A 17,225-nucleotide genomic window follows, 5' to 3' on the forward strand; every position below is an offset into this window, starting at 1 on the left:
CAAAACCACCAAAATCACTAATGAGCATAGCTTACTCACTGTGTTACGGCGAAAGAGGGGAACATATTTCTGCCAAGGTATGTAACAACACGACTGGTCATTGCATTGAAGGCCGCAAATTCGCCCAAATGCTAACTAAGTTGAAGATCTGCAAATAGTACTTTTATTTCGTTGTCATACAATGACAGCGAAATCACCTTAAATATGGCCTTGCCTCAGACGGACGTGTAGGATTTGAGACATGCACTATGTAGATGGGTTTTGTAGAGTATGTAGAAGTATCAACATCGTGAAACCGATGTACAACGAGCTCTGCGCAAAGTAGTTTGAACTTCAAAGTTTGGCAAAGTATATGAATACTAATCTATTATAAAAAAACACACACAAGAGACTGAACAAGTCATCATTTTAATTGGAAAGTAAACTGAGCAGCATAAACTACACTTGATTGCCTGAGTAAACATGAAGCAAAGGAAATCAACCTTTCATTAAAAATTGTATAATATTTCCTTTGCAATATATAATTTTTTTTCTAAATTATAATGAATAGTAACTTTAACATATTGGATACATCCTTGGTAGCTAATTATTATATAATTTTGCATTAGAAAAACATTTAAAAATCAATGTTGAATCTGCCGATTTTCGGTATCACTTCGCGGATGGATTTCATGTCTGCATACATTTGTTCAATACTACCCCAAAGGTACTGGATTTATTTACCGGGATTTTCCGACATATTTCCCAATCGCATCATCCCCAGGGCCACCAACACTGCTTCATCTAATCACTGCACATGAGTTAACGAACATCGTCTTACAACAGCTTCACAAAGGCCATCGCCGCGATGCGTGGATCGGTTAATGTCGCTCTATTTCCTTACACGAGAAACGTGCGGATTATCCGCAAATACGCGAGTGTAGAATCACGCGCACGCGTTGGTGTATGTATTTGCGCGGAAAATGACTGCAGCGTGCAGTTTGCGTTTCCCCCCTCCGTTTTCACCGGCACACGCGAGCAAAAACGAAAACGGCGTACCAGGAAGTGATCCCCATCGTGCAAGTTCATGGCCCAAGTGCAATAAACCTTCGTGCACTGCATTAGGCACCGTTTCATGCGTGCTGGAGATATTGATCACGTTTTGTTTCACACGATGATCTTTAGGATACACTACTCTTAAAGAAACTACGTAAAACACTTAAACAAGCATCTAAACGTTTCGTATCCTTATGTAAGAAATTGTACCACATCAAAGAACCACTCACGACGCGTATTTGATTGAAATCACACTACCAGATCAATTGCGTATCCCGTGAAATGATTCCGTTCCCGCGGGACTATCGTGACTGAGAGATCACGCACGATCGCCGGAACGTGATCTGTCGCGACGGGCGTGCGTATAGTGATGCACTTCTACTACCGTACTCGGTTAGACGAAGGACTCGTCTTGATTCTGTTGTTCGGATGCACAAAGCGGTGGCAACAGCTTCTTTCTCTCAATGTTCAATTTAAAGATGACTTGAATGAAGCTTCTTTGTTCTTTAGTTGGATGATCATTTGACTTGTTTGTACGCACGTTCGTACTTTTGTTTAAGTTGAATCATCGCCCTGTAATTTTAGTTTACATGCGTTATGTGATAATAATTCTTCAAAAAGATAACTGCCGTAATTATTTAAATAAAGCTAAATTTCTTATTGTACGTATTTGTGGTGACTCCGATTTATTAACTTTATTTTGAATCTGATCAGTCTGCATGAGTTTAAATCAGTATAACCACGTGTGTATAACCTTGTGTGTTTCATGTTGCATTGTTGTATGATTTGGATTAAACACATAACACAACACATATGTCGTATGATTTGGATCAAACACCTATTGAAAAAATGGATGATTCGGATGTATTGTTTTTTAATGTATCAACATTTCATACACTACAACTCAAGCATATGTTACGATTCCATTGCTAACCAGGAAATAAAGTTAACAAAATAGAACAAAAACCAACTTCCTTTTGCTACGAAACATATAAAAATTTGAAACGATCATAAAACGTACATTTTCAATTCGCTTAAAACCCAGTTTGAGTTCAAACCCGTTCGAATCCTAGGTTCTACCGAACGTACCACAGCTTTGCACTATAAACGTATGGCGCCAGCTGCCATATTTGTAGCTGTCAAATAACTCGTGTGTTTTCAATTCCTTTTATTTACAACCGCGTGTGTGGCGTGCTCGGTGCCGTAAAGTGCATCGAAATAAACCCTAAAACACCGCACAGCCAGCAAAATGCGTATCGAGACGTGTTTCTTCTGCTCCAACAAAATCTTCCCGGGACACGGGATGGTTTTTGTGCGCAACGACTGCAAGGTAGGTGTAATATTTTTGCTGCGACTTTACGACTGACTGAGTTGTTGACATCAACATTCACAAACATTTTTTTTTTACCCTCTTCCCGGCCGTTGCAGGTCTTCCGGTTTTGCCGTCCGAAATGCCGCCGTGAGTTCAACAAAAAGAAGAACCCACGTAAGCTGCGCTGGACCAAGGCGTACCGCAAGACGCACGGAAAGGAGCTGACGGTCGATCCGAGCTTCGAGTTCGAGAAGCGCCGCAACGTCCCGGTGAAGTACGACCGTGAGCTGTGGAACAAGACGATCGACGCGGTGAAGAAGATCAACGAAATCAAACTGCGACGCGAGTGCCACTTCGTTATGGAGCGTCTCCGGAAGGCCCGTGACCACGAAATCCACCGGGACATCGTGGACGTGCAGAAGAACATCGCGCTCATTCGCTCGCCCGCCATCGGAGTGAAGGAACGACGGGCGAAGGAGGAGGCTCAGGAATCGGCACTACTAATGGACATGGAGCAGGACGAGGAGGAAGAGGAGATCCAGTACGTCGATGCCCGCAAACTCGAGAAGCAACTAGAGGAGTCGGCCGGTCTGCTCGAGGATGATGAAGAGATGATGAAGGCATAATAGGGTTTGATTCGTAAGAAACTAAATTTAAGAGCACGGATGTAATATAAACGTGGAATCACTGGTGTGTTGAATGTGCGCCAGTTGTGACTGTAAACAAACGCGTTCGTGAATGTAACCTTTGATGACGTGCTGTCCCCTGATGTAATAATATTCCCTTGTGTACACGTTTCGTTCTAATAGGATTAAGTTGGACGAAGCTTCCACACTCATTCTTAGTCGCATAGGTCATGCAAACAGCAGCTCCACGGTGGTATAGAATTGTTTCCTCCCCGAATAGTAGTCAGTTGACTTTTGGTAAGAGAAGTTGGTGGTACAAAGGCAAGGAGCCGAAAATGAGTTGCCTGAAAAAGTGTCTAGTGTTTTCGCTTCTCGCCACAGTGCTGTTGTCTGCCATTCTTTTGCTGCTGTGGATATGGTTGGGTACGGAAACGATTCCCAATCAAATTCGGGATCCTCACCTCGTTGAGGGACAGGCATTCGATTACATTATTGGTAAGTATACGTGAACATACCTTATTACTCCACTAGATACGAATACCGTTTACATCTGACCTTCTTTAGTTGGTGGTGGAACGGCGGGTTGCGTTCTCGCCAATCGACTTTCGGCAGATCCAAACGTGACCGTGCTGCTCGTGGAGGCGGGCGATAACTTTGGTGCGGCTTCCATAATACCGTTAATTAGTACTGCAATGCAAGGGACCAAATATGACTGGGCGTTTCGAACGACTCCACAAAAGTACTCGTCGCACGGATTGGGCAATAATGTAAGAAAACCGTTGCCCGTTTCGAAATTCGATTTTAAACTTCCTATATTTTGGTTTTCCACAGCAACAACTGTTACCACGTGGCAAAGGGCTCGGTGGCTCGGGGCAGATTAATTATATGCTGCACTTTACCGGCGTTCCGGAGGATTTTGAACGTTGGGAACGGAGTGGTGCATTCGATTGGAACTGGCACGCAATGAAACCTTACATTGATCAGCTTGAACAACCGTCGATGGCCAGGCATCATGCGGAGCCGGAATGTTCGGGAACCCGCGAAAACGTGATGGAATGCCAACAGGACCTAACAGGGGACGATCTTTACCAGGTGAAAACATGTTTAAAACTACGAATTCCGATCGAGTGATTATCACACTCTGAAATCTTCGTTTTTATTTTAGACAAATACTTATGCATCCATTTTGAATCCGGAGAACGATGAGCACGCAAGTATCAGCCTCTGTGCAACGAAAAACCGACCTAACGCCCCTCACGTTACCCGTACCAATGGTTTACTTGTCACGGAAGTTAATCCTCAGGACTCACTTTTGGCGAAGGTGTTCACAGAAGCACCATCAGAACTTGGACGGGAATATCTTTTTAAACCAGCTCGCTACACCATCCACAATGGCATTCGCTGGAGTAGCTATCACGCTTATCTACGGCCCGCATTCGGCCGTCCGAATTTAACCATCCTTACCTCCACATCTGTGGCGAAGGTTCTGTTCGATGAGCGTAAACGAACCAAGGGTATAGCGATACAGGGCATCGAGCATTTGATTGCCGTTAAAGCTCACCGTGAAGTGATCCTCAGCGCAGGGGCATTGCATACACCGCAAATACTAAAGCTCTCCGGCATCGGACCGAAGCTAGAGCTCCAGCGTCACGGTATCGAACTGGTGCATGATTCGTCCAACGTGGGCCAGAACTACTTTGACCATCTCAATCTGCCACTGTTCGTAAGCATCGGCGTTAAAGCTAGCGTTACGCTGGACAAAGTTCTTTCGTTCGAATCGATCGTACAGTATCTCAACCATGGAAAAGGGGTCCTCGCCAATACGGCCATTGCCGGTATCGGTGGTCCACGTGGCGGACGACACGGCATCATCCTGTTCGGGATGGGCAGTGTCGACGAGCAGGCGCTACGTCATGTGTCCAACATGGAGCAGGACACGTTCCGCGCTTTTTTCCCCTTCTACCGCAATTCCAGCCAGGAGGGTTTCCTGTTCCTGAGCACCTGCCATCAACCACGGAGCCGGGGTGCGATCTTCCTCCGCGATCGGCACATTGGCAGTGAACCGTTTTTCAATCCCAACTATCTGAAGGATCGTAGCGACATCGAATGCATGATGGCAGCGATCCGCCTGGTAGCGAGAACCGTGCGCACCGAAGCCTTCCGGAAAATTGGAGCTCAACTGCACTGGCCTCGCATTAAGCGATGTTCCAACTTTGGACCCCCGGACAATGTTGTCCAGCAGCCGTCGGATCGGTACCTAGAGTGTATTTTACGTACGTCAGCCCTCACAGGACATCATCCCGGTGGTACGGCTGCCATTGGGGATGGCGCGGATGCTGTTGTCGATAATCAACTAAGGTAGGTAACCACGTGTCTAGATCTGGAAATATCGAAAAATTAATGTAATTCTCCATACGCAGGGTAAACGGTGTTCATGGACTGCGCGTTGTTGATGCAAGTATTTTTCCAACCCCGGTATCAGGAACGCCAAACTCGGTTGTGATTGCGGTGGCAGAAAAAGGAAGTGATTTGATATTGAAGGGCGACCACTAATTCACTAAATCCTTTCAAACGGAGCATATAATGTACAATCTAATTTTTCTCTTGCATTTGTTTGGGAAGCTTTCGAAAAAGGGAAAAATAAATGTTTTACAATAAGATAAAAAAATTAAATGTGGTGCTTCATTTAATAATCCTAGGGTTCCTGCACCAAAAAAGTTTCATCCTCCCCGACGGGGAATCGAACCCCGGTCTCCCGCGTGACAGGCGGGGATACTGACCACTATACTATCGAGGACTTGTAGAAAATGAGTTTCAAATACAAACGGGTCATATACGTGTAGCGCAAAAATGTCCCTTGGAGACTACCCATTAAAAAAATATATTTCCAAATATATTCTTTCCAAATTAACCATCCAGATGTGAATACATGTAATCACATCATTTGAATCTCTACCATCTATTAGATCATTTGATTGATTAATCTTACGATTATCATTGGAAAGAATATTTAAAATGCTATGATTTGTGTTTAATGACCTTAAATGAACCCACACCGTGCATTCGTGGCTTTAAATTGTAAATAATAACATAATTCAGAAACATTACTACTGCGTAGGTTGGTGATAACATGCGAATCATTTCAATGTCATCGACTCCCGAAACGGCGCAGCTCGTGAACGCGTACGTGCGTTTAATCTCACGCTGTTTTCTCGAGAGGTGTTCGGAAAGAAGCCTCCGGCCTGTGATTGGTATGAATCTGAGGCGCAATTACTAAATCAGCTGAAATGATAAACCTGCTGTTACACCTCAAAACGGTTGTTACGGCTAAAGAAAAAAACACCTTTTTGTCCTCGGTCCTATATATTTTCGGATGTCTCTTATCAAACAAAATACAACATGTTTCACATTGATAGTATATAATGTTCACCAAATTAGTTTTGTCAATTTGTGGTTTTCTCACATCTTAATGTATATACGTTAATTTCTTTGCGATTTTCCGCTCGCAGTTTCCACACAAAGGTGACCGTATCGAAAGTACGCGAAAAAGAGTCTGAGTGGTGTGAGGGTATCCATGCTTTTCGCGCCGGTTTCATTTTTTTTATGCTTATGTCCATGTTATGTTTTAAATTCGCCTGTACACATGTTACCTCCGCGTTCCGCGCACGTTCATCCAACAAGTTTTGGTCAAGAAAGAAGCAACATTTGGTCTTTCTAGTTCAGACAAGTAAAAAAGTAAACCTCCACACCCTCTCTTCCTACTGTCCGCACCTGCACCTTGGTGTGTCTTCTTGGTTTGCGCGAAACGTGGTAGTTTTGGGGCCACATGAATTATTCTTATCTATAGTTTGCTGCTTCGTTTGATTGGATAGTGGGATTCCGGTTTTGCGCGATTCCTAGCTCCCATCGGGTTCTAGATAGTTTGCTTTGTTATGAGCCTCCCAGCCATTGCTGGCGCTTGGAAGGACACTGTTCTGTATGTTCGTCCCTGGTAGTACGTATGTTTATAATTAAGCCCGGCAGGATGCATCATCCGAGGCTGAGGGCGGGAAAGTGTGCAAGAGATTTCGAAAAATTCTATTTCTGGCAGGCTACATCATTTTTAGTTCTTCAAATACACACTTCACTGCTTCGTCGGCTGCAAGGCATTCCTGGTGTCCGATGTTTTAAGACGGAACTTCAAAGGAATGAAATCGAAAGGAAAATAATGCCTTTCACATTACAGTCTGAATGCCAAGATCTGTTTGCATTTGCACACCCAATCGAAGTTTTTGCTTGATCCAATTGTCATAACTCTTATCGTATCGCGTACATCGGCAAAACACAAAACAACAAAAAAAGAAAGCATCAGTCAGTGCATGGAACCTCGGAAACATTCACATTGCGGTAATATTTTACAAAACGAACATGCATACAAAATATATCAAATTGGTCTCTAAAGGGAATCGATATCATCGAGATAAAGGAAACAACCGCCGAAAAATAACTATTGCACGATGGAAGTAAACAAAAACATCTACGCTGATATCAATTGCAATCGAAATCAGTCCAGGTCCGTACTGGGTCCATATCCAGCGGACGAGAAATGTCGGGGAAAATGAAAAGCAAAAGGCGCTTTCCAGCAAGAGGAGTGAGGGGCGGCATACTGTGTACAGGGAAACGGAAAGATCTTGCAGATACAGAGTAGTTGATCGGCGGCCGCGATCACTCTTTTACGCTATACGGATCGACTGAATGATCTGGAATATCGCCGAGCCGCACACGACGAAAATGAACAGTGCCAGCAGCCACGGTCCTACCGGGTACTTTTCTTCGGCGTTCTTCGACGATTTCGGCACGTTGCCACGGAGTGTGATGTTCTTGCTGGCCTTCTCGTTGGCGATGCGGATTCGCTGCTTCGGGGCCATTTTTCTTAGCTGGTTTGTGGATACGCTGTGATGTTCTCTGTACGTGTGTGGGAGGGGGCGGGCAGAGCAAAAACAATCCGGAATAAATATCACAATATTCGGCCCCGTAATGCATGAATGAAAAGGTGGGCTGCGGGTACTTACCTACGTTAGGGTGTGTGGAGCGCTTTTAAACGCAGATGTTGGAGGATTCTGTGCAACACAGGAGGAAAAGAAGAACGAAGCAAACATGAGAACACCTTGTAAATATTTATTACCCACGTAGTGCAAAGAAAGTGTGCTTCAAGACGAAGTTTCTTACACTCCACTTTCACTACGTCGTAACAGTTCCGTCGCTCTTCTCGACCGCCGGAACACTTACCGTCTCTTATTAGCTTATCTTCGCTGCAAAGATGCGTAAATGCGACGTGGTAGAGCGGCGTGTCGTCACGAGTCTCGTAGGCACAAAACTGTACACGTTGTATTTTTCCTGCGCTCTTCACAACAGTGTCCTGTTTGTAGCAAATTGTCGCAACTTCTGGTGGTTCCCGTTCTATTGCGCTCGAGTGCTGTTGTGCGTTGGAAAGTATCAAATGAAGCAAATATTCCAGCCGAACAAGCGAGAGTGACCAGCTAATCGTTATTTGCTTACACAAAATCGAGAACACTAACGAAAGTTCGACCGGACAGGTTTGAGCGAATTTCTACACTGTTGAAGCTGCTGGTAAAAAAATACGACAACGTATGCGACGGACGAAATGCCAACCACACTCCACGTATTCGCATAAACCAAGATCGGTGAAAAGAGAGGTCGAGTCAAAGCTATTTACTGCTCTGCCATTGTTGTGACAGTTGGTTTGAAAAGTGTTTACAAACATGCTTGCAGTATGTGGCCGCGTGACTACATTAGGCGTACCATACCAAAAAACTGGTGCGGCCCAGGTGGTAAAAACCGTTTTTTCTCTTTTTCTAGCGCACCATCGGCTCTGGTACGCTGTCACTCGACCGTACCAAGTTTTTGGTATGGTACGCCTAATGTGGTCACGCGGTGGGAGATATTCGCAGAAAACTGATAACCAAATAGGTGATTGGAAATTCTGGATCACAGTGCCCATGGACTCGCGGATAGAAACTGCTCTTCTGTGTGAAGTTTTGGCATATGAATCCTGTTGGTCGCCATGATATCATTTACTTTCACTCAATTGATTGCTCTGTTGATGAAATACACCAAATTTCCAGTTTTATCCTACTTTCCTGGCAGCTCATAAGGGGTAAATAAAGCTCCAACCTACTATCAAAAATATTCCCACGGACTCTGGTATTCTGCGACATCTTTTTTCATCGATCTTGGCATAAACGCACTTGCTAGCTGTCAAGTGATTTTGATTGAGCTACGCAAATATGTTTATGCTATCGAGTTAAACACCACAATGCTGCCTTCTTAGTTGATATACGTATGCATGCACAAAAAAAAAGGAAAATCATTCAAAACTGCATAAGAATAACTTTAAAGCATACACAAATAATAATGTGTACTGTTATTGGAGTGCTACAATGTAGATTAACCAGAATAACTTTGTTTATTCGTTGGTTTTCGACTTGTGACAAACCTTGTTACGGACGGACGATAGCTCTCGCTCGAATCATTATTATCATCCACGATAGAAAAATTAACATCCGCCAACGAAAGGTGCACGAATGAAAGAACAACCTGTTTGAAAAATTTTGACCAAAAAGAGTAAATATATTGAATTATCTATACCCAATCCCGGGACGGGGTAGTAGTGACGAGAAATATTGAATTATCGATCTCCGTTAATAGTACGGATACGAATCTGTGCCACCAGAAAACGTAATAAATCGGTTTACTAAAATGTTTGAGGCTGCAGAATGAGAATTCCTTGCAACACCAGCGAGCAGATAGGAAGCGGGCTACACATTTCGAACTTGGAAATACTCTTCAAACTCACATTCACGGCCTGAGGGCAGATACTTGACGCTAACATTTCTATACGCCAAACTATAAGTTGGGAAACGCCTGTAGAAATTGTATCTAGTGTAAACATATAAATCGCAGTACAACGCCATTTAAGAATTCATCGGTAGTCCTTCATCTAGGACACATCGCCGTACCGCTCACTCATTCGCAGTGCTGGAAATAGCATTCAATTTCAAACGAACATAACTGAATCCTGTTATGGGCGAAGTATTGTAGCACGTTTCCCAACATTGATGTTCTGTAGAAAACTGATTGCTCTACATTCCGTTTATGATGACAGCCTTTGCGTTAAGGAATTTTTAATATTTTCCGTCCTAACGTATCCTTTGAGCAATGCAGGATTCGCGGAAGCAGACAATCCCCATATTGTCATATCCTTTAAACCAGCTAGCCTTTTGAAGAGTACAGTCGGCGTCTTCTGTTGCAGTCAAATACATCTTGAAAAAAGTAATATTTGAATTAGATAATAATACTGGAATAAACCCAATCGCAAAAGCAAAACATTAACAAGCAGCTAATTTACCAACTTACCATTCCATGGTATCTACACCGAAAAGTTCTGGAAGTGTTGTAGTTGACCAAGTCTACTCAGGGAACTGTAACATTATCGCAATTTTTGTAAACATTGATACGAAACGTCTTGAAAGTAAAAGAATATCCAAAATTAAACAGAATGCAAGTATACGCAACGGTGTGGTATGACCCACTATTGACCATCATCGCAATCTTTTGTTTTCGGCCACAAAAGGGATCCTGCATCACTTCAGTACAGCTAAAAAGATAGTCTTGTTTTCTCAACTTTACACAGTAAAAATAAACTAAACCGTACACTTCATTTACGAGGTACAAGATCCTTCCAGGCAACTTGTATTTCATCCAGTTGTTGACATTCTTGTATGATTTCCTTCCTCCACTTGGCTCAATTTACTCATTAACCATTACAATCCTTCGCGTTCTGCCACTGACCATCAACTGCAACATGCAGCACACATTCCGGTGGCGATCAAGCAGCTCGGCCACAGACGCTGCACCGGCACCACCCTGTTGTTGTTCGATGACGCCTTATGATCGTGGACGTTCCTTCTTCTCCTTGTACAGCGCCAACAGCGAAACGTTGGCCACCTTCACCACCTTGAAGCGGACTCCGGGAATATCACCGACGGCGTGACCCTTACGACCGAAACCGGCAACCAGCACCTCGTCGTTCTCCTCGATGTAGTTGAGGCAACCGTCCCGGGGCACGAACGCGGTGATCTTCTTGCCGTTCTTGATCAACTGCACACGGACGCACTTGCGGATGGCGGAGTTCGGCTGCTTAGCCTCGACGCCGACCTTTTCCAGCACGATTCCCTTGGCGTGGGATGCGCCCGCGAACGGGTTGGACTTCCAGCGGGTACCCAAATGGGCCTTTTTGTAATCCTTATCCGCCCAGCGCTGGTCGCGACGGTGTCGGATGTGCTTACGAGCGGTACGAATTCCACGTGGTTTACCCATTGTCAGTAATGGCGTCTGCACGGAACGAAAACTTGCGATGAAAAGGGCTACCAGCGGTTTGACAACCGTCTACCTCGACCGCTTTGACAGTTTGCAGGATATCGCTGTCAAACGTCAACTGCAATGAGTGAGGTCGATGCTGTCCAACCCGGCGAGTGCAGTCAATGCCGACATCAATCACTTTTTGCCTCTCAAAATTGTACAAAAACTGATGTTGGTGGTAGTAAATAATTTTAAAATACACAAACAATTATTGCTAAATTATTAAAACTCTTCAAAAGTGATTTAAATCGATCTCTATTTAATTTTTTACAGTTTCGAGCGACATTTTTATCGCTTTACCCACGGTTATGAGTGAAGAGCTATACGACTGACATAAATATGGCGACGTAGGCTTATCTTTCTTATAGCAACCTTATGCTTCTTTGTGCAATAGTGTTCGTGAGATCTCATATAAAACCCGGTCCCTGCGTAGACCTTACGAATGGTGTGTGTGAGTTTGTGTGCTTCAAACAGGTTCGCAAATACACACACACACACAAACACACGTAGGCACGCGAAACAGGAGAAAAAAGAATCGAAAGAAAAATACAACCGTTTCGTATCACACAGTTCTCGAGCAGCGGGGTCCGGTGGTGTGTTGTATCGTTACAATTCTTCCAGAAATACTTTCTCGTCTGCTTTTGGGACGAAATGCACAGAACTTTCATGCACCGTAACAAGCATAACTTGGAGTGTAGTTAAAAGAGAACGCGGAAGTGGTAGCTTGCAGCTCGGCGCGTATTCGGGGTTTGACCTGAAAAAGCAAAACACGCTCCGAATTCGGCGTAAGTGGTGTGTGGTGTGGCGACTTGATGATTTCAACGGAAATACATTGCCCATTAGTGTACCCCCACCACCGTCTCACGCATCTGTGCCGCTCCCAACAAAGTAACGCCACCTTGGCGGTAGTCCCCGACGTGTGGCGACGTGTGGTTGTGGCCAAAGTATTGTCCGCTTGGCGGTGGTGGCCATTTGCGCGCTGGCAGATGCGTTAGCATGCAAATTTGCCCTTCATCATCGCAGGGAAGGTGGAGAAAACGCACATAACAACAACAGCCCGACATAACCGAGTCAGGTATCGCAAGCAGCGAGAGAAAAGTGTAGTGAAAACAAACCAAGAAACCGTCGTATTTCGTTGGTTGGTAGGCAGCTAGCAGCTTCGAGATGATAAGTACGGTCACGGTGGAGGCCCACTTTTCCACCAACTACGTCGAGAACTATCTCGACTCGGTGGAAAACCTTCCGGACGACGTGCAGCGATATCTGTCGCGGATCCGCGAGATCGATGTCCTTTACCGGAACCACCTACGGGACGCGAATCTCTACTACGAACAATGGCTTCTGAACCAGCCTCAGAATGGTACGGCAGCGGCGGCGGCAGCAGCAGCGGTAGAAGGCGGACCGTCCGGAGATGCCAACTCGACAACATCGTCCTCAGGTACTGGATCATCGTCCGCGCCGTCGGAGCAGATCGCGAAGCGTGCGATGTCGCGGATACAGACAAGCCTGATTGCAGCCCAGGAGCTGGGCGATGAGAAGCTGCAAATCGTGCAGCTTCTGCACGACCTGATCGACCACAAAACTCGTCAGCTAGATCAGGACTTTGAGAACCTGGGTAGTGAATTCTTCGCCCGGTGTGACTTCTCCCGCGACGACCGAACACTGGACGGGGGCAAAGATGGCAACGGTATGAGTCTGGGGGGAGGGGTCGGGGTAGCGAATATCAACAGCAGCAACAACGGCCCCGGGCAGTACGGTGTGGCGGGTAACGGACCGGGCCCGAACGGTGCGATCGGAAATCATGGTGGCAACGGTGGTGGCAATGGGACTGGTATCGGAAACACCTCGTCCCATCTGCTGCACTTGGCCAACGGTACGATGGGAGGCGGAAGCGGAACAAACCATCACGGCGGAAGTGGTGGTACGGGTGCGAGCGGCATGTACGGCGTAAGCGCGGGAGGTAACAACGGTGGTGGCGGTTCGGCGTTGACCAACGAGCGGAGCTCCAAGCGAGCGAGAAGGACACGCAACGAGCCAAACAGCAGCGGGTCGGCAAACGGTTCTAATACGCCCAATTCCGTGTGCGGCGTTAGTGCGATGGATATTGATCCGATTGAGATTGGCGGAATCGGTGTCGGTCCGGGCAGTGGTGGCCTCGGTAATGGCGGTAACGGCGCTAGCGGTGGTGTTAGTGTCGGCGGTAGCGGTGGCAACGGGTCCAACGGTGGGGCCAATGCGATCAGTGGCGGCAACGGAGGAGCCGGAGGAGTTATAGGAGGATCGGTTGTTACTGGGGGGTTGAAGCTGGATGTAGCATCAGGCGTCATTACCGGAGGGGGTAGCGGTGGAAACGGCAGTAGCGTGGGTGGTGTCGGTGGTGCTGGTGGATCAGGAAGTGGCCATAGTAGCTTAAGCGGAGCCGGACCCAGTCAAGGACAGGGTTCGACGATGGGAAGTGGCGGTGCAAAGAGTGGCAACGGTGGAAACGGCAACAATAATAACACCAACAGCGGTGGCCCCGGAGTTGGTGGCAGCAATGGTGGCGGTGGAGCTGGTAGCGGTAGTGGCACTGGAGGAGGCGCGGGTAGTAGTGGCCAATCGAATAGCGCGAATCAAACCGGCAGCAAAAAGGGCACGGGCAGCAATAACACTGGCAGCAGCAGTGGAACTGGTGGGGCGAATTCGGGCAAGAAGAAGAAACGAAAGACCGGAGGCCGGGGAGGCAATCGGGAGGCACGCGAGGACACTCCGGCGGCGGAAGAAACGATCGATCCGGATGAACCTACGTACTGTCTGTGCGATCAGGTATGCGATTTCGATTCCTTCAAAAGCTATTTACTTATGCTATGTTGAACTTTCTTACTAACTTCCTTTTGTTTCCCCTGTTTACTTCCAGATTTCCTTCGGCGAAATGATCCTCTGTGATAACGATCTCTGCCCGATCGAGTGGTTCCACTTTAGCTGTGTGTCGCTTATCTCGAAACCCAAGGGCCGCTGGTTCTGTCCGAATTGTCGCGGCGACCGGCCGAACGTGATGAAACCGAAGGCACAATTCCTAAAGGAGCTCGAGCGTTATAACAAGGAAAAGGAGGAAAAGACGTAGACCATCGTCCTTCCCTTCGTAACCGGCACGGCATCATCATTCTTTCGGACGTCTGTGCTACAGGCCACACACCAACAACCCCCCCCCCCCCCCCCCCTCTTCTGTTTTGACTATCCAACCTTGTACCGATAAGTTAAGTTGATTATCCTATTGTTGCGGTTTTTTTTTTTAATTTTGTTTCCCACAACCAAACCACATCGAAAAAACCGCGTAAGGACTTGAGATAGATCGCCCCTCTGCTAGGTTCATGTGAGAATCGATAGCAAAAATATACGCTTTCTGCGTTGACCGTAATTTAGTGGTAAAACAGATAGTAGATTTTATTGTTTTTTTTCTCGCTATTATTGCTAATTTTATTCTTTACCATTACACGTAAATTTCCCTGCGGGAACTACCGTATCAATCTGAGTTGGTAGGCATGAAAAAGAAGAGTGAGATACGGTGGAAATTAATTTTGAATTTCGTTAAGTTTGCTTCATGCAACGCCTCGGCCAGCAAACGTATGCAGAACAAGGCGGAAACGAAACTGTAAAGGATAAATCATCGGTTCTTTTATGCAGTATGGCAACTCCTCCGCTTCCGGCCCCTCCGTTCGTGCTTTCTCTCACATATCTGCCCCCCACGTTTCAATCTACCCCGTAGCATCGCGGAAAGAGATGCTTGTAAAAGATAAATTCAATATATTTATGACACGGCAACCGATATGTAAGGAAATCTTAAGAATGAAAAATGATAATAACAGCATTTTTTGCGGAGAAAACGATGTAATAAAAATTGAAAAAAAAAAAATCTTTACCAATTGGAGAATTTAAACTGATTTTGAAAACGGTACTCGGTTGTCTGTTGTGTGCATTCTTATTAATGTTGTGTACATCCGACAGTAGAAGTTGTTGCATAGTGTATTGAATTCAAGGCCACCGGATTACATCGCTAGAAATATGGTTTATGTTCGCTCGCTGCGGTAGATAGTTGTTTATTTTCACCTTACCACGTTTGTTAGGGAGGAATACGAAAAAACATCAAACAGGCATACTTGTGGACGACCCACCCTATCATGTAAGCACACTGAACTGAATGTTTTCGCAACCTTACGTACTGTGGAAGGCACGTATCTTTTTGGGCTATTTACCCAAGCTAAGTCGGCGGTTAAACTAACGGACCGTTTAGACATTTCGTCTTCGGTTGTTCCAATTTCTATGTTCAAGCTAGAGCTATGTATTTTGGCAACTTTTTTGTTCGTGGATTCGCAACCATGGGTGGTCCAGAAGTCGGATAGTATTAATTCTCGAAAAAGCCACCTCGACATTTATTTCCCTCATTAAGCGCTTTGCACAGGTTGGCCGTTATGATCAACGACGTTATTCCGGTTGACGGCTCATTAGCAGTGATGGGCCGTTCTGTTGATTTCCTTAATAAGAAAGAAAGATGATCCAAAATGAATTTTGATCAGAAAGCAAGTGATTCTTTCATTATGCTTTTAAAAAAAAGGGACTGAATTTAATCTGATTTGTATTTAAAGTTTGTCATGTTTTCAATTGATAACGTGTCATCTAGCAACTTAAATTATATTATGCAGGAAACATTAACAATCAATTGGCAAATAAAAAATATTCAAGTTGGTTCATATCGAAGAAAGCAAGATGGTGGGAATAGTAATTTGCTTAATATGTATCATTTTGTAAAAAATCAAAAAGCAAGAAGAAAATCCATACTTACGCACGAAAACCTGTTTCTGAAATTCAATTGCATTACTTCCGTTAGGGTCGGTACCCTGGAGCTATCGGCCCACGCAAAGTGGTTCTGCATTCTGTTGTCGATGACCCACATCTTGATGCGTGTACCATGAAGGCATTTCACGAGGCAGCATTTATTCGTGTTGTTGTCTTTTCACCCTACGTGACCCTTTGCAGTGGTCTGCTGCTTTTACCAGAATCGTCGACCTTCTTTCATCCTTGACCATTTTGCTTCCGTACGCGATGAGGTCAATTTTAGGGGTTCGTTTTCGCGGCCACAGCCTTCACTTTTCCACGTGAGCCCGATTGCCTATGGCTTCACGATAACTCACGATACCAGTAGTCGACCACTCTTCAGGTAGTACGTAAGCTTTTGCAGCTTTTGTGGGAAGCTTTTTCGTGCGGTTCGTCGATCACTTCCGTTCCATGTTGGGTTTCAAACTTTCTTCCATCCCATTCCGTTGATTTATAGCAGGCTGTTTCGCGAAGAAGTGAGAAGCTGGCGGTGAGAAATAAGAAAGTAGCCATCGGTGGGAGCCATTGGCAACGGTGTCCTGTAAACTTCGAACGCGCTTTAACAATAGGAGCTAAAGAAAGCATCTCACGTCTTGGTAGGAAATGCTCACGAAGCCGCACACCTCGGCGCTCTCGTTGCTGGAGGGGGCAGCGACGCACGCCGCTCGGTCACGAGAGGGATCCGACCGGCGCGGTCTCTGGCAAAGCTGCGCGCCACAATCGGCAGTCCAATAGCGTCGCTGGACGCGATCGTTTGGTAACGTATCGCCTTTGCACGCAGACACACGCGCCCGCAGGTTGATCTGCGCGCGGGCTCCAACTTTCGCGCGGGTCGCGCTCAGCGCGCGCGCACACGCGTTCCCGTGGCATCTTTTTTTGTTGCCCACGCTGCAAAAACCAACCGCAACCGGGAGAACCCATCCTCCGTCGGGAGATTCGGGAACAGCGCCCGCTGCCCCGCGGCAAACGATCGCGAGCGC

At 45.9% G+C, this 17,225-nt stretch overlaps 5 protein-coding genes and 1 non-coding gene across 6 annotated transcripts; 3 read left to right on the plus strand and 3 right to left on the minus strand.

Moving 5' to 3' along the window:
• The first annotated feature begins 2,217 nt into the window (after positions 1–2,217).
• LOC131286807 (probable ribosome biogenesis protein RLP24) lies at positions 2,218–3,064 on the plus strand. Its single transcript, XM_058315809.1, has 2 exons — positions 2,218–2,365; positions 2,464–3,064. The coding sequence occupies exons 1-2, from the start codon at positions 2,285–2,287 to the stop codon at positions 2,971–2,973; spliced, it is 591 nt and encodes a 196-aa protein (XP_058171792.1). The 5' UTR covers positions 2,218–2,284; the 3' UTR covers positions 2,974–3,064.
• Positions 3,065–3,308: 244 nt separating this feature from the next.
• Positions 3,309–5,526, plus strand: LOC131288675 (neither inactivation nor afterpotential protein G). Its single transcript, XM_058317833.1, has 5 exons — positions 3,309–3,468; positions 3,538–3,740; positions 3,805–4,065; positions 4,139–5,331; positions 5,394–5,526. The coding sequence occupies exons 1-5, from the start codon at positions 3,309–3,311 to the stop codon at positions 5,524–5,526; spliced, it is 1,950 nt and encodes a 649-aa protein (XP_058173816.1).
• Positions 5,527–5,698: 172 nt separating this feature from the next.
• On the minus strand, positions 5,699–5,770 carry Trnad-guc (transfer RNA aspartic acid (anticodon GUC)). Its single transcript has one exon. It is a non-coding gene; the product is annotated as a tRNA-Asp (tRNA).
• A 1,630-nt stretch (positions 5,771–7,400) lies between these two features.
• Positions 7,401–7,913, minus strand: LOC131286533 (stress-associated endoplasmic reticulum protein 2). The gene has a single exon (XM_058315496.1). It carries the CDS (start codon positions 7,878–7,880, stop codon positions 7,686–7,688), a length of 195 nt encoding a protein of 64 aa, XP_058171479.1. The 5' UTR covers positions 7,881–7,913; the 3' UTR covers positions 7,401–7,685.
• Positions 7,914–10,699: 2,786 nt separating this feature from the next.
• On the minus strand, positions 10,700–11,430 carry LOC131289891 (small ribosomal subunit protein uS12). Its single transcript, XM_058319231.1, has one exon. It carries the CDS (start codon positions 11,350–11,352, stop codon positions 10,921–10,923), a length of 432 nt encoding a protein of 143 aa, XP_058175214.1. The 5' UTR covers positions 11,353–11,430; the 3' UTR covers positions 10,700–10,920.
• Positions 11,431–12,040: 610 nt separating this feature from the next.
• On the plus strand, positions 12,041–14,573 carry LOC131286350 (PE-PGRS family protein PE_PGRS47). Its single transcript, XM_058315299.1, has 2 exons — positions 12,041–14,199; positions 14,291–14,573. Exons 1-2 carry the CDS (start codon positions 12,559–12,561, stop codon positions 14,495–14,497), a joined length of 1,848 nt encoding a protein of 615 aa, XP_058171282.1. The 5' UTR covers positions 12,041–12,558; the 3' UTR covers positions 14,498–14,573.
• Positions 14,574–17,225: the final 2,652 nt, after the last annotated feature.

The sequence above is a fragment of the Anopheles ziemanni genome, chromosome 3, assembly GCF_943734765.1.
Source record: "Anopheles ziemanni chromosome 3, idAnoZiCoDA_A2_x.2, whole genome shotgun sequence".
Classification (NCBI taxonomy): domain Eukaryota; kingdom Metazoa; phylum Arthropoda; class Insecta; order Diptera; family Culicidae; genus Anopheles; species Anopheles ziemanni.

What these genes read in the sequence shown, in the direction of transcription:
- LOC131289891 (XM_058319231.1), bottom strand. Translation starts at nt 11,352, where the DNA reads ATGGGTAAACCACGTGGAATTCGTACCGCTCGTAAGCACATCCGACAC.
- LOC131286350 (XM_058315299.1), top strand. Translation starts at nt 12,559, where the DNA reads ATGATAAGTACGGTCACGGTGGAGGCCCACTTTTCCACCAACTACGTC. An exon ending in CGTACTGTCTGTGCGATCAG is followed by an intron (nt 14,200 to 14,290) that starts GTATGCGATTTC and finishes GTTTACTTCCAG; the next exon opens with ATTTCCTTCGGCGAAATGAT.
- LOC131286533 (XM_058315496.1), bottom strand. Translation starts at nt 7,880, where the DNA reads ATGGCCCCGAAGCAGCGAATCCGCATCGCCAACGAGAAGGCCAGCAAG.
- LOC131286807 (XM_058315809.1), top strand. Translation starts at nt 2,285, where the DNA reads ATGCGTATCGAGACGTGTTTCTTCTGCTCCAACAAAATCTTCCCGGGA. An exon ending in TTGTGCGCAACGACTGCAAG is followed by an intron (nt 2,366 to 2,463) that starts GTAGGTGTAATA and finishes CGGCCGTTGCAG; the next exon opens with GTCTTCCGGTTTTGCCGTCC.
- LOC131288675 (XM_058317833.1), top strand. Translation starts at nt 3,309, where the DNA reads ATGAGTTGCCTGAAAAAGTGTCTAGTGTTTTCGCTTCTCGCCACAGTG. An exon ending in CGCACGGATTGGGCAATAAT is followed by an intron (nt 3,741 to 3,804) that starts GTAAGAAAACCG and finishes GGTTTTCCACAG; the next exon opens with CAACAACTGTTACCACGTGG. An exon ending in CAGGGGACGATCTTTACCAG is followed by an intron (nt 4,066 to 4,138) that starts GTGAAAACATGT and finishes TTTTTATTTTAG; the next exon opens with ACAAATACTTATGCATCCAT.